The 24,070-nt window shown below is 35.7% G+C and overlaps 2 protein-coding genes across 6 annotated transcripts; both read right to left on the bottom strand.

Moving 5' to 3' along the window:
- Positions 1-1,317: 1,317 nt before the first annotated feature.
- On the bottom strand, positions 1,318-5,449 carry LOC126698538 (rho GDP-dissociation inhibitor 1-like). The gene is made up of 5 exons (XM_050395845.1): positions 4,999-5,449; positions 3,932-3,995; positions 3,621-3,842; positions 2,376-2,500; positions 1,318-1,549 (listed from the first exon to the last, which is right to left on the bottom strand). The coding sequence occupies exons 1-5, from the start codon at positions 5,278-5,280 to the stop codon at positions 1,478-1,480; spliced, it is 765 nt and encodes a 254-aa protein (XP_050251802.1). The 5' UTR covers positions 5,281-5,449; the 3' UTR covers positions 1,318-1,477.
- Positions 5,450-17,490: 12,041 nt separating this feature from the next.
- LOC126698537 (protein NPGR2) lies at positions 17,491-23,153 on the bottom strand. Of its 5 annotated transcripts, none has more exons than XM_050395842.1 (6): positions 22,914-23,151; positions 22,028-22,308; positions 21,278-21,527; positions 19,660-20,876; positions 18,788-18,938; positions 17,491-18,050 (listed from the first exon to the last, which is right to left on the bottom strand). In XM_050395842.1, exons 2-6 carry the CDS (start codon positions 22,286-22,288, stop codon positions 17,731-17,733), a joined length of 2,199 nt encoding a protein of 732 aa, XP_050251799.1. In that variant the 5' UTR covers positions 22,289-22,308; positions 22,914-23,151; the 3' UTR covers positions 17,491-17,730. The 5 variants fall into 5 exon arrangements, 3 of the variants coding, with proteins under 3 accessions (XP_050251799.1, XP_050251800.1, XP_050251801.1); XM_050395843.1 differs by lacking the exon at positions 22,914-23,151 and adding an exon at positions 22,652-22,769; XR_007646503.1 differs by having other exon boundaries at positions 17,839-18,050; positions 18,788-18,985; positions 22,914-23,152.
- Positions 23,154-24,070: the final 917 nt, after the last annotated feature.

Here is a 24,070-nt window from a genome sequence, read left to right as displayed (position 1 = left end):
GAATAAGAACATTAAGCTCCTCGGACAAGGTCCAAGGACCGGAGCCACCCAGGCCGTACCGAGGAGAAAGTCTTCTTGAATACGCTCAGGTCACCTCTGTGCGATCATCATGAACACCATGATTAACGACTGTCCGTTCACCAAGGCCTAGCCTTTTTGCCCGCTCTCTACAAATTTATTGTTTGGGCCTTTAACGTTCGAACCCAATACCAATTTGGAATCGTTACAAATTGAGTCCTTACAGTAGTGATTGTGTAATTAGAAATTTATCTGTATATATTGCTTTTTATACTTTACATTTTATATGCATTTGAAATGGGGCTAAATGCATGTAAAACTATATATTTACATAAAAAATGAAGTTTGGAAATCCATAACATTGTTATTGGCAAAAATTACATTATGTAATAATTTTTCTTTTTTTTTCCTAAGCAAAAAGACCGACAAATTTCATTAAACAAAAAATTAGCCATAATCGATTATGAGTACATTATTGATGTATGTAAAACATCCTTTATCCACACATTTACATTCAACATAATTACTTTTAGAGACAAGTTTCAACACAAAACCAACCACCTTTTTTTTTTTACAATGCATTTTTTCATATTATACTTTTTTTTTTTTTTAAATGCATTTCAGCTATCAAAAGCTACTTTTTTTTTCTTTTCTTTTTTTGTTGATAATTCAACGGCTCGAAAAAGGCGAGAATTTAAACCTTAGATATTTTTGTTAAAATGCCAAAAAAAAAAATACAAATTAAACTACAAAACTCTTAGCACCATTGCTACCTTAGTCACTAAAAATTATGCACACTTTTTTTCTTATCCTAGGAGAAACATAGGTAGTGAGCACATTTAATATATTGCATTCATCAAGGCACACATGATTGAATATAATTATAAGACTTAAGATATGACAAATAAAGAAATTGTAACTAAGCTCTATCTTTTTTCTTCTTATATTGACACAGATGATACATCAATTTTTGATCGAACAGTTTAGGTGAATTACAAATAAGAAGTCTCATATCAGAGTTCACAATATTGAGTTAAAGGAAACCAGTTACTACCACTAGGCACTTTATTTTAATCTCTTTTTTTCCCTTGTGTGTTAAGGAAAGCAACCTTCCTTGCTTTGTGCGTAAATGTAAACGCTTGTGCTGTGTCTTTTCTTATTTTTTTAGTTCTTTTCTCTTTTATTTTCAGTCAGAAACAAAAAGGTCCATATTTCATTAACTCCAGGCTTTTTATTTGAGAAATGCTAAGATATTTAGTCACTCCTTTGTGAATGCCAGAGTATGAAAGCAACTCAATCTAACGAAATAGTGATTGAAACAACTCTAATATGTAACACACCTGCAAAGCAATGTCTGATTGATTATCACAAACATGTATGCAGTTTGTAATAGGGGAAATAAGAAAGAATATGGAAAAAGATACAAAACAAAGGACAAGAAGATCTGTTCTGGCAAAACTCATCTAGCTGCTTTTTTTATTTCGAAGGAGTACTTGAGTTCCAAATAACATCTGTTGTCATCATCTTCAAACTGTATAAATTGCAAAACCATCAGAAGGAAGAAAAGGAAAGTCAACATAAGTTGTGTAAAAGTATAGAAGTGCACAATAAACCATTCAAATGATAACAGATATATTGGTGAACACATATACCTTTACAAAATTAGACATCTTTATTATTGCCACATATTTCAATATTCATAAGACACTACTAGGAAATTACCATGGAACTATTTTCATTTATCATTTATAGGAGTTGCCACCCAAATTTAGTTTCTTATTGCTCAATAGTCTAATGATGCTACTAAATCCAAAAATGGTGAACTTGATTGTGCAAGTGATTCGATCATGAAGTATGTCATTGCGTACATAATGGAGAACATGTTGGTTGGTTACTAACATTATGTATGGGCCCGTTAGTTAGTCCTACATAAGTGTTATAATTGATGTTTATAATCAGAAGTGTCCTTCAGCAGAACTCCATGAGTAAACAAATTATGAAAAATGTTTGAAACTAACCTCCACCTGCCCTGAAAAAAAAATTGTAAAGAAAACACAATCTTGTGAATGCCAAGTAATGATCACAGATTACTATGCAATCACAGCTATCAGAAACTTATGAGTTTAGAGATCCTGAGTCTTTCCACTCAAAAGCATGGGCTATTCAGAATAGGCACATTATGCTCTCTTCTTAACAAAAATGTGAATAGATGATTGAGAATCTGAGATTATTATTTAAAGAAAGGAAAAAGAAAAAGGGACATTAGATTTTATAGCAGAACATTTTATACAGAGTAAAGCATGCATGTGCTATTTAATATCAAATTAAGCATACAAAAGTACTTTACATCCACATACCTTGAGCCTCGCCATGTAGGTACCCCTTGCAAGCGCACCAGATGGAGTGGTTTCTTCGTCCAGGGTGTACACATATGATTCCCTTTGAGGAGCAAAAGTGCCCAACATTCCTTTGCTTTGATCAACTGATGCCCAAAAGTAGAGAGGGGGAAAAAGATGACTAAAGTAACTAAAAAATGATAATTACATTAAATAATATACAGTAAGAAAATTTATTTCTATAAATTATAAACAGTAAGAGGAATAGTTAGGAGGTTGAGTTATTCAATAATTTCAAGTTGAAGAGGACAACAATTCACAAATATTAATTTCTTTGTGACAATGCACCCATTAGGATGACAAAGGAAAATAAAATATTGCAGATAATGGCAATCAACAAAGATAGATGGTCAGTACCTCAAGTCAATGTAACTTTGCATTTCATACATCTGCCTTCCTAGATTTTGCATTGTTATTACAAACAGATGATATTTCAGCTTATGTGATTTCTTCAACATACATGTTTTTACCCAGAGGCAAACAAGCAATCAAGCACTAGGTGTTTGTGTTCAACCTTTCGAGGGTTGAGAAGTGGCACAATATCCAAGAAATCAATATAAGTTCAGATATATTTATGATCACGCAGCATTTGCTATTCAATATTCACAGACAACCTCCTTTTTAATGCTTCCTTGCTGCAACGTGCAAGAAACTTTTTCATTGATAACCAAAAGTGTATTCTCACTTGATACATATCCTGAGGTGACACGAGTCAGTGGGTCTCAAACTGAAACCTGAACCTTCACCACTATGGTTCAGTTTCGAAAATTCACTCCAAAATCAGATCTTTCTGCAATTGTTATTGGTTATGACTTAACTTTGCGATTCTGTTTAAAATGGGTATCATATGCATCACAGTTGCAATGTGCAAAGCAATAACGAGAAGAGGGGAAAAAAAGAATAATACAAATTGAGTATAAGGGCCAATGTCAAATTGTAGAACTAAAACAAACACCAGAGTTTCTACCAGTCTACCAAACTACCTCAGCCAAATTGACTTCATGACTCATAAATTCAGAAGTTTAACTATGTCTTATTATATAGAGGTTTTTTTTTTTTTTGGCTTGCAGAATCTGCAAGTTCTCCATAGAGAGAATTGAGAAATGCCACTGAGCCCCACGAGGGTCTGGTGATTTAATATTGATTCACATTAATATGAACTGCAGGTTATCCATTAAAACAGACAGATATAAGAAAATTATGCACCTTGAAGTCCCCCTTTCCACACTGTATTGGAGTATCTCAGGCCTGAAACTATGTTATGCTGAACACTGAACGTCAGCTTAAGCCGATAGTGTGATCCCTCCCTGAGGGTGAACAGGGCATGGCCTCTCTGATTTTCATCAACAGGCAAGGGAGTAGTAATCTCCCCAAATTCATCCGAGATAATCCCAACGGAGTGAAATTTGACTTCAGGTTCCATTTGGCCTAACAATATAGGAAATGAAATCAAGAAAAGAACCAATTATCGTGTGGAATAAATGATGCACTGGATCATTAGATAATGACTAACATACCATTTAAATCACTTTCCAAGCAACCAAGCAGCTTCTCTTTCCACCTCCTTAAGCTGTCATCATCCTGCAAAGAACATTTGATATTTAAATTGAAAATTGGTAGGGCCCAAATACATTGATTAACTAATGCCAGATGAACTGATTGATTTGTAGAGTTGTGTTTGGATGCCAAGCAGCATATGAAATAATTTCACATTGTATGTCGTAGGTCTTAATGTAGAAAACGTCTTCCAGAATAGACAAACTGCAAAGACTAAATCCATCAACACCGAATGTAAATTATGAGGCATTTTTCAAAAAATTGTGAAAATGATTAGATGCAACTATATAATTCAAAGAAATTCCAACAAAAATAGAACTGCACACATTTTTTTTTTAATTATTTCAGTTTCCCAGACACAAAATATCTTTTTTTGATAATTCAATTATTACAAAAAGTGGGGAAGGAGGAATTTGAGCCCTGATTCTCCATAGAAATCAGACCAGGCAATGCCACTGAGCTACAATGTTCTTGGCCACAGACACATAATATCTTGCAATTTTAATTGACAGAATTAAAATTCAATAGTTCAAACGCTAAGCAATGGCCATAAAATTGGCAAAAGCAATAGTTATCTTGTGAAAATTATTGATGCTAAGACATAACAGCCCAAGAATCAAAACCCCAATTCAGAGCAGGGAAAAAAAAGGAAATCTATCCACTGAGCACTTCAAAGATAAATGTTCACTTTAATATCTGAGAAATGAGGTAAAATAAGGACAATTCTATACATACTATGTTACGTCACTCCAAAAGCAAAGGAACAATCTTACTCAAGAGTACCAAAAATTCAAGCTTCAAAAATTTTAGTCCCTTCACTTTCCCCCACAACTTTTAAAGCAATTACCAGATCGAAAATGGGTTCGATAAAAAATAAAAAAAAACATTACAACAAAGACCCCATTAAGCAATTCAAAGATATTATATTTTCACATATATAAAAAAGAAAGAAAAAGCAAAAAAAAAAGGACACAAACCCAAAATATTAATACAGTCGAACAGAGAAAGAAGAAGAAAAAAGACCAACCTTGTCTAACTCAATCTGTTCCTTGAGAGAAACCAAAGGCCCTGGAACAAAACCAGCATCAACCTCATCTTCCTTAGCATCATCGTCATCATCACGATCTTCTTCTTCTTCTACTTCATCTCCTTCCACCACCCCACAAACTTCACTTAGTTTCTCATTCATTTCCTTTTGCTTTTCTTGTCTTTGATCACCACCACCACCACCACAAGCTAAAGATGATGATGATGAAGACCCTCCTGTAGATGATGGTCCTGCTTCTTCTCCTCTCTTCCCACCCTCCATCTCTCTCTCTCTATCTCTCTCTCTCTATCTCTCTCTACAGTGACCAACCCACAAAAAGGTACAAAACCCTTTAAAACTTTAAAGTTGTTTCTTTCAAAGTTTCAACGAAACCCCAAGAAAAAAAGAACAGGAATTAGGATTCAAATTGGCGAAAGAAAAAAAGTACATAATAAATATACTTACTCTCAGTCACTCCCCACACAAAAACAAAAGGTCAAAAACACACTCTTTTACTGTCTTTCTTACAAGTTCATTTGTTTGTTTGTGTTTGGCTTTTGTGTCTGTGGCACTGTTGTCGGGTTGGTGGAGTTTTTTAGGATTTTGGGAACCAGACACTGGATAGTGGATAGCGTGGTCAAGTGAATTATTCCACTTTTTATCAAATAAAATAAAATATATATTTTCCTCCAAAAAAAAAAAAATATATATATATATATAATTTGGCATTTGAATTATGCCGGTCGAGAGTTAATTATTAGTATTTGATTATTTTCTAATCCAAGTTTTAAAAACTCAATCTCAAAAAAAAAAAAGTTTTAAAAACTTGTTTTTTTTTTCGATGAGAAGTTTTAAAAACTTGTTAATGTGCATTTTCATTTTTCAGTTCACTTTTCCATCATTATGTAATCGACAATTATTAATGTGGCAAGCGTGCTTATTACACATGTTTTTGTAATGTCATTAACATAATATATCACATACTGATTTCATAAAATTAAGAATTAAAAACTACAAATTTTCTCTTCTCAAAAAAAAAAAATAAATAAATAAACTACAAATTCTCAATTTATTAAAAACTAAATTCACTTTTATTGATTTATTATGTTTCCAGTTATCTAAACCCACGAATAGTTTGATGTGTATCCAGCAAGACCATCACTACAAATACAAGAATTTTCATAATAAATTTCATAATTATTTTTTAAAAGAAACAAACAATTTCATAATCATAATCGTTAAGTTGATAGATTATTATTGGTATTTAATATTACAAGAATTTTCATAATAAATTTCATAATTATTTTTTAAAAGAAACAAACAATTTCATAATCATAATCGTTAAGTTGATAGATTAGTATTGGTATTTAATATTTATCATTCAAAACTTGCCACCTTAATTATAAAAAAATTATGAATTAAGTTGTATCTCTAAGCTTATTGATTTCTAAAATGTAATGTCAACAATTTTCATTTACTATTAAATGAATATATAATATTGGACAAATATAACATTAATAAGGAGGAAGGACTTTCACCTATAAGACTTCCATCTAAATATACCATTCTTAGTTTTATTCACCCCTTTCTCTCATTCTTCTTAATTAACTAAAAATTAAAATTCATTAAAAAGAAAAAAAAAACTAAAAAGAAAAAAATTATAACGTTAGAAGGTTTTTAAATTCTAAGATCATAATCGAGATATATATATATATTCTCTAACACATAATATTAAGATAGTTAACAGATTTTATCGAGAAATAAGTGTTTAAGTTTGGCTTAACAATAAATATAAAATGTTCAAGTTTAGCTTAAGCTTGAACCAAGTCTATAAATGATGTTTGAGCTCGAACTCATCAAAAAATTTAAAAGCTTGAGTTTGGTTTGGCTCTACTTAATTCATTAGTCAAGTCAACCTAGAACTTAATATCAAGCTCGAACACGAGCTCTCAATATCAATCTTTTAAACTTGATATCCAATACAAGTACATTATCAAACTTATTTGGTTTGGACAAGTAATCTTAAACCCTAATTACTTAAAGTTTCAATAACATATGGGTTTAATTGTCGAGCTCACAAGCGAGTTTAGGTCTAGCTTGTTTTGTATAGAGCCCTAATGTTCACAAAACCTATTCATAAACAATTTTTTTTGTTTATGCTTGGCTCATTTATTATACAAGTCTAAAAGTAAAGCTCAAGTTTGACTTGTTTATAAACAAAAAATATGAAGGAATTTTTTCTATCAAGCCAAACTCTAACTATTTATGAACAACTTGATTTATTTACAACCCTAAAGATAGTTATTATTTTAATGATTTTATCCTTTTATTTTTTTAAAATTTTTTATTATTATTACATTGGAACCCTATGGATTTCTATGCTTTGTTTTTAAATGATTTCATTATTCTTAAGCTTGTATGTGTTCCTATTTTTCCCAAATTAAAAAAAAAAAAAAATGTGCACCAAACTTTATATTTGAATACTTGCTTCTAGTACTGATTCCATAGAAAGGAATACTCCTTTTCCTTTCCTTTCATCTTTTGATAATTACTCTAAACATTTTAGAGTGTTAAGGAAAAAAAAAAAACTAAATGACATTAGAAATTTAGAATAATATTTAGTAATAGTCTAACACCGCTTCCTTCATGGTAGTGATTTATTTTGGAAGGTGAAGTGTTTATTTTAAGTTGTGCTTGGATTGAAGATTACGTTGATAACATCTTCATCTACTTTTCTTCTTCTTCAAACCTTCAAATGAATTAAGGATAAAAAATAAATAAGGTATTTTTATCATGGCTTGATTAGCTTTAATGGACACAGGACTCAAGACAAATCAATTGGCAAAGATTTGTTCATATACTCATATAATAAAGTAATTTTTAAATATTTTCAGAAGACGGAGAATGATACTCCCTCCTCTCACATATATAGTGTGGTCCATCCTAAATGTGAGAAGATGAAATATTATTATCCATACTTTGAAAGTACTTAAAATTTTTTTCATAAAATGGGTTGAAGTGTATGTTATCTTTTTGTCCTCTTTGCGGAGAAAAAAGTTGCTTAGTTTTGAATTTGCAATTTTGTTCCGGAAGAATCACGGTGCACAATCAATTATTTTGGTTGAAATTAATAGAAGAAGATTCTCATTTTAAAACTAGGAGTTGAACCTAAAAAGCTTTCCATCCAGCTAATGCATTTAAAACCGTTATATGAGATGTTTTTTTTCATAAAAAGATGATGTGCTAGTATTAGAAAATCACATATATGTGGTACTACTACTAAGGGCACTAACATTAATTTGAATTAAAAAAACAAGGCCCAGCTGGAGCCTGGCGGCTATGGAGAAAATAAATACCAAAAGATGTGAGTCCAAATCCAATTCAAGCATTAAGTAAAACTTTGACTTAGGTGCGATACATCAGGTTCTTTCTTTAATTAAATTCAAATACCTAGTTACATTGTCCTATAAAATACAAACAATGTTGTCTTTTCTAAAAATAATTAAAATTCAATTTACCCAAGTGTTGGGTTTCAAAAACCTGACATATTGTACTCAAATTTTACCTTTGTTTATTTAATTTTATTTCAAAAACACGAGCTTAGTTTGAACTCATCACTAAACGATATTACATCTTTAATTTTGGTTCTTTTTGTTGTTGAACAATCTCAAATTTATTCATGAGCTACTTAATTAATTTATTCTTTTCATGTATATAGTAAACAATGCAACTAAATTTTTTTTACCAATCCACAACTATATGCTAATAATTAGTAACTACATTATAATTGAAATTATATCATCCAGGTTAATTAGATAGAATGATTTTTGTTATGAACTTATAGAAATTAGATTCACCAATATCATGTTAAAAACTATACATAATATTTACTATTAATTGGACTATTTAGATTTTCAATAGATGTGACACATTTTATGAATTTATTTACAAATTTAAACATTTCAAGTCCATATAGATTTATTTGTATACATGTATACATATAAGCATATAATATTAGATACACTTATATTGAACCTCATACTCATTAGTTAATTTGCTCAAAAACGTGTTATTATGTTTGACCTCATCTTGTTTAATAGTCAAGCCTAAACTTAAGTTTGAGTTTGACTCATTTGCTAAATAAATGAATATAAATAAGCTTATGCTTGGGCCCAGTTAGTTCATTTAAAACCCTAATTTATTTTATTTGTAAATATTTATAATTATAATATCTACTTGAACATATGATTTTGGATAAAAAAAAAACTTTTTTGAGAGAGAGAGAGAGAGAGGAATAGGAAAAAAAAAATTAGAGTGAATATATAAAAAATGATCTCTTAGTAAATTTGTTACTAGTAATAAACAAAATATAACAAAAACTTTATTATAATTTTGTTTCTAAAAAAAAAAAAAAAAAGAAGAATGAATTTTTTAAAAATTTAATTTAATTGCTATTTTTGGTATAAAAGACGATTCAATAAACAAAACTAAGGAGCTACAGCACGAACAGGACAAAGCCTGTCAAAGCACAAACCATTCAGATAGCCTCAAAGGCTTCCAAAACGTCCACAGGCAGACTGTGAAAAACAGAAAAATCTAAACACTGGGCTGAACCCATTCTAGCCATAACGTCAGCACAACGATTTGCTTGCCGGAAACAATGATTAATCTGAACCTGAAGGAAACAGCTCAAAAGATGTCTGCAATCATCCAATAAAGTAGAAACTACCAAGTTATCATACTTGGGATTAAGCAAGGCAAGAACAAGAGCACTAGAATCAACTTCAACTAAAAGGCATTGGATATTAAGGTTGCTGCACAGCACTAGACCATCTCTAAGACCCCACATTTCAGCTACAAAGGCGCTTGCTGAACCGATAAACTTAGAGAAACCAGCTAGCCACCTCCCATGCTCATCTCTCACGGTGCCACCACAACCAGCTTGACCATTGCTTCCCAAACTAGAGCCATCAGTGTTAAGTTTCTTCCAACCAATTGGAGGCCTCTCCCAACGAATCCTCTTAATCACATTGCACACAGCTTATCTAGGCGGAACAGCATAATACAGAAACTCAAAGGCTTGATCACGAATGCAAGCAGCAAGTCTTGGATTATAGCTTTTCCCGTTGAAAACACACTGATTTCTACACTTCCAGATGCACCACACAGCAATAGGAAATAAAATCCTCCATTGAAGTCCCCTACGGCTACTGTTATCCTTCCCATTTGAGCTCAACCAATCCTGCAAATCTTCATTCCAAAACTCTCGGTTTTGCTACCTAACGCCCAGCTGAATCCACACATCCTTAACCCTTGCACAGTCCCTAATAGCATGCAGAATAGACTCGGAATCCACTCGACAAATGGGACAAATATCATCTTCCTCCATACCCCTTCTCACCAAACACCCTTTCACCCCTATACTATTATGGGCACAACGCCATATGAAAGATTTGATTCTAGGGAGAGTTTCTAGCTTCCAAACCCACCCCAACTTGAGCCGAGGATTATTATCATCCGCCAAAGACATAGAGTAAGCACTCTTTAGATCAAAAGAACCCCTCGGGTTGCCTGCCCAAGCCAACTTATCACTTCCCCTAGTCATAGTTAAAAACGGAACAGCCTGGATCAAAGCCTTCAAGTCATAGGGAAGCTCAAAAGGAATCAGCCCCCATTGCCACCATGCATCTGTCAACACGTCTCTCACTCTAAGATGACTGGCCTCTTGGGTTAAAGGACCTTGAATCAGTTTACGCAAAGGCCCTTGAACCATCCAGCAATCCAGCCAAAAGTTTAGATTGCTATCTCTCCCAATCGTCCACATAGCACCTTTCTCAAAAGTGCCCATTCCTCTCCTCATCGCTCTCCAAATCGAAGAGCTTGGAAGCCTATTCCCATTTCGAGCATTCACTCTTCTACTGCTGCAATATTTCTGCCTTAACACTTAGGACCACAAAGCATCCTTTTCCGTGTGAAAACGCCAATTTAACTTGGCAAGAAGGGCCTTATTTCTACCTTTTGAAGCCTGCAGCCCAAGACCCCCTTCCTCCTTGGAAATAACTACTTTATGCCAGCCAACCCAATGGACTTTCTTAGCGGCTTCAGACGAACCCCAAAGAAAATTCCGGTTTACCCGATCAATACCATCAAGAACTCTAGCCGGCAACTGAGCACACTGCATAACATGAGCTGGAATGGCAGAAGAGGAAGCTTGGATGAGTACCGTACGGCTAGCTAAAGAAAGCAAATTAGCTTTCCATCCCGCTAGTTTGTTCTTTACCCTATCAAGAATGTAATTGAAGTCTTGAGAAGAAGATCCCGTGTGTCTAATTGGAAAACCAAGATATTTCCCAAGGGATGGAGTAGAGTGGAACCCAAGAATATCACAAAAAGATTCCCTGCTATCCCTACCCACGTTTGGCGAGAAAAATACTCTAGATTTGGCTTCACTCACAGTTTGACCCGAGATCTTGCAAAAAGAATCCAACACATCTCTAATTGTGAAGCAATTGATTGCATCAGCTCTAGCAAAAAGAACTAAGTCATCCGCAAAGAACATGTGAGAAAAGGTCAGGCCAGGCCACTTTGGGACACCTTAACCGGCTGCCAAAGCTTGGCATGGCATTTTTCTTGAATGAGTTGACCAAGAAACTCCATACAAAGGATGAAAAGGTATGGAGAAAAAAGGTCGCCTTGCCTAATCCCCCTTGACGGGTATATTGGCTCCAAAGCTTCCCCATTGATCATTATTTCCGTTGAAACAGTAGAAACACAGGTCATAATCAGCTCCACTAGATCCTCTGGAAAATTAGCTCTAATCATCATATCTCTAATGAAGCTCCATTCAAGTTTATCATAAGCCTTCTCCAAATCAATCTTCAAAGCCATATACCCCACATTACCTCTCTTTTTGCTAAGAGAATGGATGATCTCTTGAACAATGATAACATTGTCAACACTTTTCCTTCCCGGAACAAAAGCTGATTGGAGAGGGGAGATGAGCTTATCCAAAAAGGGTCTAAGCCTTGAAACAATAATCTTTGTGACAACCTTATAAGCAGTGTTACACAAACTAATAGGACGATAATTACCCAACGTTTCAGGACCTTGAATCTTAGGGATGAGGGTAATGTGGGTCCTATTCAAGAAATCCGGAATTTTCCTTTCCGAAAAGATTCTCCCAACTTCCTCCAAAACTGATTTACCCACAACCAGCCAGAATCTTTGGAAGAAACCGGCATGGAGGCCATCTGGACCAGGAGCTTTGAAAGGCTTGAGCGACCAAAGGGCCGATTTAATCTCCTCCTCCGAAGCAGCCCCACTAATACTCATCTTCTCCTCCTCAGATAACTTGGCTTGCCAATGAGAACCTAGAGGGTTAATCCGAGAGCTACTCAGATGCGATGAGGTATACGCTCCCTCAAAACCCCTTCTGACAAACTCCCTAACTCCCATCTCCTCATGAATCCATTCCCCAATAAGGTCTTTTATGGATAGGATCTGATTTCTTTTCCTTCTCACCAGGGTCGAGACATGATAAAAAGCTATATTTCGATCTCCCTGAATCATCCAATTCACTCGAGACTTCAAGGCCCAAAATTCCTCCTCTTGCATAAGCACCACTTCAAGCTTCCTTTGCAATTCACTCTCTAAGTTAAGGAGAAAATTTGAAGGCCTAACCGACACAACCTTCTGGATGCCATTTAACCTAGACATAATGCTTTTCTTTTTATTAAAAATATTTCCAAAGTTCAATCTATTCCACTTAGCTGCATCTTCAGTGAACACCTTTACTGCCTCCAACAACGAAGCATTTGGATGCCACGCTTGAGAAACAACCCTTGGAAAAGAGGGGTCAGACAGCCAACAAGATTGAAACCTGAAAGGCCTTTTCCTCCCTACAAAAGGATTTGGCTGCATATCAAGCAAAACAGGGCAATGGTCTGAGTGGCATCGAGTAAGGTGTGTAATTTTCGCGTTAGGAAATAATAAGCACCATCTAGGATTCACAAAAAACCTATCTATCCATTCTTGGATGAGAGTTTGAAGAGGTCTTTTATTAGTCCAGGTAAAGCGAGCCCCCGTAAACCCAATATCAATCATGCTACACTTATCTAAACAGTCTTTAAAAAGTAAGGATTTGCTCACACTCACTGGCCTACCACCAAACTTATCCTCCCCAGTAAGCGGCTCATTGAAATCTCCCGCAATAACCCAAGGCATATCATGTAAATTAGCAGTCTTATTTAAATTATTCCATAAAATTTCCCGTTCAACACTCCTAGGACTAGCATAAATAGCAGAGAGCAACCAATTAGAGTCAGAATTCGGTACCTTTACAATAGCATGAATCTCCTGCTCCGTACTTGCCAAGTGAGTGACATCCACCCTTTCTGAATTCCACAACATCCACAGGCCCCCAACAAGACCAATAGTGTCCGTATGGATAGCATTCTCAAACGGAAGCCTATCGGTGATCTCCCTAGCTCTCACCCCACCAATGTGAGTCTCCATCACAACTAGAATCGCTGGATTGTGACTGCGAAACAATTCTCTAATATGATCTTGAAAATTGGGCTTCAAAGCCCCTCTGCAATTCCAAATTAACACCTTCATAATGACAGAATGATCAGGAAAAAACCGGCAAGCGTTAAAAGGCGGCATTTGCCTCGCCTCCACCCTCAAGCTCCATCCAACCTGCATCTTCCATCCCCTCATCTGCCCTATTCTTAGCACCTTCATCACAAGCCTGCACACCGAGAGACCCATTTCGCGCCGAGCTTATGTCTCGCACCGAGCTGCCTCTCCTATCCTTGCAGACATTCTCATCCACATCCTGAACCATCTCCAAGCCACCTCTACCCACCGATTGAGACAAGCCACGGCCAGACGTGATTTCACTTGGCTCTCCATGTGCAACTCCATGACCACACAGTTGAAAATCAGTAACCATCTCCGATTGCACCTTGGCGGAGAAAAGAAAATCTGAAGGTGCTCCTTAATGCCGATCATCATCGGCGCTGAACACAGGGATTTCTTCTCGTGGCAGAATTTCGAACAAGCTGACTGACAAAGAAGCTCCATCAACGGCGCCTGTAGATCGAGCTTTGTGCAACCTAGCCCGGACAAAATCCTTTTTTCCTTTTACAGAGACTTTACTAAAAGTCTTTGGAGCCCCTATATCCATTCCTTTAAGAGAGTCGGCTGACTTAAACCCAGTCTGGAATGGGCCATCTGCTAATGCGTGTTGGGCTTGGTGGTTTGTCACATTCCTAAGGCCCTGCAAGACATTACTTAGCTGGGCCCCGTTTATCACCTTGGGCGTTGGGTGCTTCCTCTTAGCCTCCCTCAAGCCTTCCTTGCTAAGCTCAACTACTGGCCCAACAGCAGTCCTAGGCGCAAAACCAACCGTCCCCTGCACCTGGCGGGATGGTACAAATCCCTGGGGAGGATGCGTTCCACTACTTCTGAGATTTTTTGTTTTTTTTTTGCAAGTAACAACCACCCAAGGACCATACGCCCCTGCAAACTCCTCCTCATTCCCTACAGCCAACACGCTCCCTGTGGGGCCTCCTTTATCTTTCCCCACGTCAGCAACATGCACTCTGCATGAGCTCGCTGCCACGTCGACTTCAGCCTCCATCTCCGACGTCTGTAGAGGAATATCTCGCCGGATGGTAAAAGGACAGATTTCCTTTTGATGTCCAACTCTTCCACAGTCAAAACAAAGCCTATGAATCCCTTCATACGAAACCGATTGTTCAAACTTCCCAATAGAAATACCTGTCACGAGCAGCTTAGTAACATCAATTTGCACACACAGTCTCGCAAACCTTCCACGGGTTTCCGACGCAGTATGCGTGTCAATTCTCAACACAGTACCAATGGATTTTCCAATCTGCACTAGGGCCTCCTCATTGTAATATTCAATTGGCAACTCATTGAGCCTAATCCATACAGCTATGGATGAAACATTTGCCGTCGCCGGTTGAAAATCAGGCTCCCAGGGTCTTATGGAAAGAAAATGCTCGCCGATGAACCAAGGCCCTTTCTTGAGAATAGCATCATAATCTTCTCTCAAAGAGAATCGGGTAAGGAAAAATCCATGACCCAGGTCGACACATTCCAACCTTCCAGCTGGTTTCCAAAGCGACAACAGTCTATTATGGAGAAAGGTAAATCCCACTGAGCGGCCAAAAACCTTTACTATGAATGCACAACCCCATGGCTTTCGGATTTGCCGTTTAAACTCCTTAGAGAACCTCACCGTAGCAAGCCCTTCCCGCAAAGCTTCCACCTCTCCTTCCTCTGAGTCCGACTCATCCTCCATATTATCCACAAGCTTAAAGGCCTGAGAAAAGGCACCAGGAATCTCCCCCATAAGTTTATCTTTGAAGGAAGTAGCCCGGTTCCAAGGACTAAAACTATGATTAGGAGACAGTGGCATTGCGTCCTGTCCTTCACTGTAATCTGTGTGGTTGACGTTTTTTACTTTCTTATTGCTGCGCATAAGCTCAGCTTGTTCTTCACGAGAGAGAGCGAGGGGGTCAGTCATACTGTTTTTATTTAATTGCTATTTAAATACAAAGAAAGACGTCGTTTAAGTCATTGTTAAGGGTATTTTTTTGCAGCCAGTACATATGTCATGATTTAATAAATTGGTAGTTAGACTGAGGTTCTACTTCTAGGAGTCAAGTCCAGAATGGGTCACACTACTTGGCATGCTATAGTTGCGTTTCCCCCTTAGCAAACGAAACAACATTATAAGTATTTGAATAATGTATGAGGGTATTTTCCATTATAAAATAAGTAATGATTTAAAATATTCATAATATAAAGAGAGTGAAAATAATAGTGCTTAATTAAGACTTATCTTGTATTTTTTTTTGGGGCTGCCTTTGTAATAAAAAAGCAATATAAATAAAATTCAACAATGAAGGAAAGTTTAGTCTGCCAAATCATTTTGTGGTGGCATTATGCTATATATAATGTGCTGTTGTGATATTCTGCTACAGTACAGGAAGGCATTTAGTAGTGTCAATTCAAACATAACGAAGATATTTGTTGCATTATATGAGTTGTCTAGCGGCGTTTTGTGGGACATTATGTAGCATATGGGTTTGTGAGCACTTATTCTCACCAGTCCACATAAATGAAGGCTGCAGTAAAACATTCAAGTTAGCCGAACCATGAACTTGGTACATGGAAGCTTTTGCTAAAGCTCCAAAAAAAGTAACATATTGCATGGTGAGATAGTGAGATCTAGTGCGTGCGTGCTTCATAGGAGGTTTTTTTTTTTTAGATGCTAAGTGATTGAGATTTAGGAAGGTAAAAAATGTGAATGATGCGAGATAGCTTGATGTTCTTTGAGTGCCCCCTCATGATTCCTCCTCCTCCTCTTCCTCTTTGATTCTCCTTTTTATGGTTTTTGCATGATAGAGATGCATCTCTTTTGCTTAATAAATCATGAATTTCTACCATACATTTGAAAGGGTTCAAGAGGCTTTAGCTTTACATTGAATAGAGGATTGTGACAGACTTAGCTTAGTTGGAAAATTATAAAGTAAAAGCAGTCTTTTTTGAAAAGTTAAAGATTAGGTGAGAGCATTCAATGTAATGGATGACAGCTTGTATTAACAGTGACAATTGAGAGAAGATTAAAAGAAAATGCCATGCACACAAGAAAATGGAGTCAAACTCTTAGTTCAATGTGTTCCAAGCTAACACATTATCCTAGGGGATAGCACCATATTATGGCTTTTACCAAAATCACTTCCTGACCTCCCAAACTAATTCTCTCCTTGCTACATTCTTCAAATTGTCCATGGGCTTGGGCCATGGGTTAGAAAGATTGGATGTTAGCTTTGTGGGCATGATGCCCTTATTTGCAAAAGGATGTGTAACATGGGCTTTGTTGTTTGCGGCTGGCTAGCTGACTATGGTTATTGGGCCTTCAAACCTTAATTTATAATATGCTGAAAAAAAAAATGGTCACATCAGTAATTATCTTAGAACTTAAATTATCTAAATAAAATGTTTTAGGTTTCATCCTATGTCTAGTGATGATCATCCATGACCCAAAAACACATTAATCTTAAGGAGTTTTTATAGGTGCAGTGCGGGAAATATGATAGTTGGGGACATGGAGCCTCGGAAGAAAGAGAACCTGTCCCTTTGGAGTGCCCAATGCGACCATAAGCATAACATAGAGATGTCAGATTCTCAGAGGTGATGGATTGCCAAAAGGAGACCATTACAAGATGAATCTTTTCCCCATTTCATCTAGAATTTGAAGATGAAAATATTCTATAGGAAGATCATATAACCCAATCAAAACCCCCAAGGTTGAAAGTTGAAACACTATGGTCATGTCGTCAACAAACCAGGATACATTTTGATTCCAAATCAAAACATTTATCCATTTTAAGGATCACATATGTTGTCAAATTAAGTACACACCCTTGTGGGTTGTTGAGGCTTCAAAAGCTCCAATTACCAAAAAAAGGGGTTCATATATTGCTGTATGCAAGTGGTTTGAGTTATATAGCCTTGTAGGTCACTTGTTAATCCTACCCAGCGTGTGGGGTCTAAGAATTGTAACTCAACCAGATCAGAAGCTGGACTAACTTCTACTACAATATCTGAAGATTCATATCAAGATACACTGATGGGACACTGGAGAGGATATAATTTTGTATGCTTTACAGAGATGAAATTTTTACGTGGAACTTATCATCTGAAGGGTTCAACCGGTGCAGACTCTTCAAGAAATGCAGCAGCCGCAAAACATTCAGCGGCTTCTTGTGATGCCGATGTAGTACTCATGGCTTTATAAAGTAAGCCAAGATTATACCATGCAGAATGATTCATTCTGTCAAGCCGTAATGCGTTCATCAAGAAGCTTCGCACAGCTGGATATGATTGACTACCGAGCTCTCTGAGAATCACGGCTGTGGAGATCAAGCTTGGGACATGGGTGGGATCTATTTCCAAAGCAGCTCCAAAAGCTCTTAGAGCTTCTTTATAGAGGCACTTTGCTTCATATAGTACACCTGTAAAATCAACGAATTTCTAATCCCTTCTATCAGAGGTTCCAGTTGAATACCAATAAACATTCTAGTTTCAACCACACAAAAGAATGTTCAAATAAGCTTTTTCTTTCCCAGTTTCAGATTCTGGGGAGCCTACAGCTATTTTCCAATTGAAACTAAATACTTTAAAACACGAGGCAGAATGAAAAGGTATAAATTGGCAAGCCCTACAAGTCAGTGAAGTTGTTGTACAACTGAACCAAACTCCAGCAATCAAGCAGCAAAAAGAAAAAGAAAAAAAATTAACTTCTAGCTTTATATTCAAAATTAAAACCAACACCAATTCTAGCAGAAAGTGAAATACATGTAGGCCAATAATTCACACTTCCAGAAACAGTAGCATCAGTCAGTTAGAGACTAGAGGTTCAAGTTTAGTACAATAAATTTAAGAGCTACAACTAAAACAAGATATACCAGTAACAATTGGGTCCAACTTAACCCTTTTTTCATAACCTTCTTCTTTCTTGATTTCCAGTAGAAACAACCAACTATATCATTTTTTCAATACTTTCTGCAAAGCTGAAGTTGCTATGTGTTAACAACTATGAGAAAAAAGGTTCAATTGGACCACTAATAAAGATTTTACCCAAAAAAATGCCATCTAGAATATCAAGGATTTCTTCTGACCAAAACAAAATATATCAAGACACTAAATAAAAATAAATAAATAAATAAAAACAGAGAAATGACATAAATACCTGTGGTATAACATCTAGAAGCAGAGTAAGAACAGATGGCCTTAGATTTGGAAAGACAAATTTCAGCATCATGCCACTGTGACAGGCTTATGTAGACAGAAGCAAGATCATGCCATACTTCCAGTTCCAAACTCTTAGCAGTTCTGCTGCTCTGTCATAAATATTGCAAAACAGGTAACTAGCTGGAAAACATTTTATCTGTGACAAAAGATTTCCAGGAAAGGTAAAGATAAAGAGACACAAAAAAAAAAAAAAAAAAAGAAAAAAGAAAAAGGAAACACTTTTTGGTAATGTTTTGCATATCAGAAAATGGAACTGTGATTGTCCCCATAATCTCAGTGACTCAGGTTCAAAGCAAGAAGATTATCCATTATTCTGACTTTAAAATGCTATTATGTTACATACAGGGTTAAATTTATAAAAAGTGCATTTATCTCATTGTGACACTAGTTCTTCAATGATATAACTTGACAACATTAAAGTCAGTGTTAAACAGCATGAACCCACTTCTAATATTCTTTCCCAACAGAATAGCACCTTGTTAAAATTGTCTCCCAGAAAGATAATCACTTGCAGACACTCAATCAGTAATCATTCCATCTCTCTATTGAGGAGCACTCACTTTCAGAATACCAGCAAGTGTAAACCTCTCACTTGTTGCATAATCAATGACTAGTTCATGACTAATATAAATTTCAAAAACCCTCTAGATCTGGTTTTAGTAAGTATCAAATTCTTCCAATTCTAGAACTAATTATGATTCTTCTGTAAGCAAGAATCCAATTTAACACGTACAGATTCAAAGAAAAAGATCATAAGAGAACTATGTGAAAATATTTTGGAGGTTATAAATGGAAAAACCATTTACAAACCTTGAGAAGCTTCTTCCCAGAACCAAAGCTTTTACGCTGAATGTGAAGAACAGCAAGAAGCTGAGTATATGTTTCAATGGCACCTTTTAACCGACCCTGAGCAATTTGAAGTTTAGCTTTGGTCTGCAACAGTTCTCCCTGATCCCATTTTCCAGTCTGATCCAGTGCAGCATTAATAACAGTTTCAGCCTCCATAAATCGTTTCTGAGCTGATAATATCCGGGCCAACAATAACCACCCCTTGATATTAGACCCAGCTTCCAGTTTTAGCAAGCGCTTTGCATAACGAACTGCAGTATCCAACTTCCTCTGCTCAGCATTTTCTAAGCTAAGATGGTAAAGAATATTGGGGTCACTCATTCTAGTAATTCTCCCAGCAGTTTCCAGGGACTGAGCTGCCTCAGATTGTCTTGTGACCTTCTCTGAATCCGAAACAGCTAATTTAGAATGTGCTGAAAGTGAGACACCCAATAAACATCTGGCAGTACTTTCCAATTGATTGCATCCAACATCCAAACTTTCAAGGGCTCTGCAAGCAAAACTTGTACCTTCTTCTGCAAGATCAGGGTTTTCCCCACAAATCTTTGAGGCCATTAATAAAGCTGGAACACATTTTGGATCCACATTTCTACTCAACAGTTTTCTAAGTAAATTCAAAGCAACCAAGTCCTCCCCTGCTCCATAATAACAGAAAGCCAAAGTACTGTACCTTTCTTTCCAGTCAATTAATCCAGGAAGCAATTCTTCCAGCTGATTAGCTAGAGCCCTCAAATCCCCTGCCACAGATAGAGCAAACGAAAGATGGTCCAGGATTGATGGATCCCACTCAATTCTCTTGAGAGTAACTTTCCTTAGTAGTATCATTAGCAGAAGTATAGCCTCTTCTATATTGTTTCTGGGTACAAATGAACTGCCCATTTGGGAGCGGAGATTTGGGGGGCTTGCTTCACTTCCGCAGTACAGAAGAAAGATGGCGAACTCTTTTTGGATTTTAGCTGTAGTTACTGCATCAAGATTCCAATTAAGGAGGAGTGCCTGCCGGTATGACAAGATTGCTTCATGTGGAGAATCAGCAAGTTTCCATAATTCTGGAAGCAACTCAACAGCCTTGTTTAGAGTCTCCTGCAATTTACAGTCACCACCAAAGTTTTCAGGCAAGCCTTCTGGTAATGAAGATTCAACTATGTCCAAGATAACGTTGCAAGATTGAGCAGCTTCTGCAAGAATGATTGGAAATAAAAATTAGCTATGCAATTATTTTCTTATTGCTATAGCAGCTCAGGAATTATTTTTATTTATTTAAAAAAAATTTACAATGAAAAATCATGGGGGCTACCCCTATTGCTGTTTGCATGGCCAGATTTTCTTAAATAGCAAGACTCCAAAATGAGTTGCAATATATAAGGACAGTACCAGGAATCTTTTGGTGAAGGCAGGCTGGAATGATATTTAATTTAAGTTTTCTAAGAGAAACAGGAAAAACTAAAAACAAAAGCAATCCGTGGATTAAGAATATGTGAAAATAATAACTTACAATTTTGATGAATTTAGAAAGCAAACAGCAACAATGCATCAGCAGAAAGTAAATACGTTTAAACCACTTATCAAAAATAAATACCTTTAAACCTCCCAAGACCCTGCAACGATTTTGCTTTGAGAAAGATTGCTTCCAAGAGTAAGCTGACAGCGTGTATAGACATTGGTGGGGGAGCAAAATTTTGAGAATGTCTCTTACGATGTTCTCTTTTAGCAAGGGTAATTTTTATCTTGGGAGTCACTGCAGCAATATCTATTCCTTCAAATACATGTAGAGCAGCTTCTATGTTTCCTTTCTGATATTCATATCTTCCTAATAATGCTCTTGCTTCCTGCATATGCAGACAACTTGCTCTTAAAAACCAGTACAAATGATCATAAAAAGGTGCAGAGGTATGTACATGTGAAAACATGATGATCTACAATCTAAAAGCAGCAATGGCCTTTAATTAGAGCAATCAAGTATGATCCATAAAGCTTTGTTGAGGATTTTGTTAATGTAATTGTTACCAAAAAATATAGGCTTGTTGAGGTGATATCATAATTTCATCTTAAAACAAAAACGGATGCTTGTAGACATAGCTCTGGATCATTCTGACTCTTAACTAAATACATCCAAGTTAAATATCATTGAAAACCAACGTACCTCAGAGTGAGTTTGCTAAAATTAATTTATATTCAATACGAATTCCCAAGGATTTTAGTTATAGATTTTGAAAATCAAACACTGCTTCTAAGGCTCATTATATATAAGATTATATATCCAGCCAGAACTAAATTAGAAACAGAAAAATTATTACTCGAGAGACAAACAGACTTTAATGCTACCAACCTCATAGTTCAAACAACCACTCTCACGCAGAGATGATTCTGCTTCTTCTATATTCCCAGTATCCAGCTTCTTTCCAACCTCACTAGCTTTCGAAGAACAACCACTATCTGAACGATCCTTGGTTGTAAGGGATTCTGATGAAGGAACCATTTCATCTACTGCTCCAAACTGTTTGCCGGAGCAGAGACACTTCATTATCTTCCCAAATTTTCGCCTAATTTCAACCTTCCGCCGCCTTCCAATCCTATGCTTACTTCTCATATTGCCTCAAATTCCAATATCTGCAATCACCAACACCACCAACAACAGTAACTCAATAACCTTTATATGTAATTACAAAATACAACCAATTCACAAAGCTGACTAAACTGTCGCAATATCATGATCAATCAGACCAATTCTCATACACTAAAAGTTCACACTTTGCACAAGAAAACTAATATGACAATCAAAATTTCCAACAACCCAATTCAAAACATGGTGCAAATGAACTGGAAACTAAATTCCAACACAAGAAAACAGATAGGCATCAAAATTCACATTCAATCAAAAATAAAAGCAATACACAAGTATAGCAAAATTTGAGCCTAACACGTAAATTTACCATTAAAAACCTCAAATTACCTGCTAAAAACGAAAAAAAACCCACCAATATTTCTCAAACCCAACTTGAAAAAACCAAATAGAATTATCCAAATTAAGCCCAACCCAAATATAACCTCCAAAAAGTAATTAAAAAAAACGCCGCAAACTACTAATAATAACAATTTCCACATGACTCACCAAATTTAATACCACGAAACTGATAACACAATTAGACCCATCAAAGCAAATAAATAAATTGAACCCAACAGATTTAAAAAAAAAAATTTCCAAAAGCACTCACCTTTTGTTTTTCCAAAAAGAAAAAAAGCAGAGGCTCCACAAGCCATGAAAATTAACACCCATTTACTCAAATTTCTGTTCAAATCAAAGGCTTTTACTTTGAATCAATCAGAGCATCCCAATGCTTTAAGTACCTTTCTTTATTTTTTAGCTTTTGAATACTTTGGAAACAGAGGAATAGAGTTTGAACTGTGAATCGTAAAGAACAAGATTTTTTTTTTTTTTGTTCTTTTTTTGGTTTGGGGGGTTAAGAAAGTGAAACAGAGGAATTAGTAATTACAGTAAAGAAGTGTGGGGTTTTTTGGGAAAGAAAAATATTCTTTTGGTGGGACCCAGTTGTGTAATTTTCTCTCTCTCACACACACACAGAGCGGCTGAGGTTATTTTTTCTGCCACGTGGAATGTATTGTCATGCTCTCTGTGCTGTCGTTAAACGGTTATTAACTACACTGTCGGATTCATCAATGGAATTTTTTTTTTCTTTTTTTTCTTATTAATTTTTTTTAGAATTTATTTTTATTATTATTATTTTTTTTATAGGAAAGGAAATTGTGACATGCTCAAAAGAGAACAAATTACATAAAGGAGAAAAGAATATTGCATGTGCATATGTCACACTTTGGAAAAAGCAAAATGACTGAATGAGGAAAAAGTTTTTTTTTTTTTTTTAATAATAATAATTCTCTAAGCTTGGGGAAAAATAAAAGAGTAGAGTGTCATCTTTCTTTTTCTTTTTCTTTTTTTCTTTTTTAATATTATGTTCATTATATTTTTATAATAAATACTACATGACAGGTTATTATTAATGAGTAAAAAAGTGATTTTACTTATAAATTCAAATCAAAACTAATAACAACTTGCTAATTTGTTATGAAAATATTGTATATGTAGCAGTTCTCTTCTTCTTTTTGGTAAAAGCCAAAGGCTCTAAATCAGTACATCTGAGGGACCCACAATAAAATAACTAGTGGTACACTATTCCTTCATTTTAGAGCTTATAAGGCAAAAAGTGGGGGAAGATTCTTTCGATGTGAGACTCCAAAGGATGTTGTGTAAAAGCCAAATGTTCTAAATCAGTACATACGAGGAACCCACGTATATCTACTTGAATTTTTTTTTTTAAAAGAGTATTTACCAATTTCATAACGCATTTTATTT

Source organism: Quercus robur, chromosome 9 (assembly GCF_932294415.1).
Source record: "Quercus robur chromosome 9, dhQueRobu3.1, whole genome shotgun sequence".
Lineage (NCBI taxonomy): Eukaryota > Viridiplantae > Streptophyta > Magnoliopsida > Fagales > Fagaceae > Quercus > Quercus robur.
Note: the sequence above shows the minus strand (reverse complement) of the source record. Positions and strands in the feature narration are given on the sequence as shown.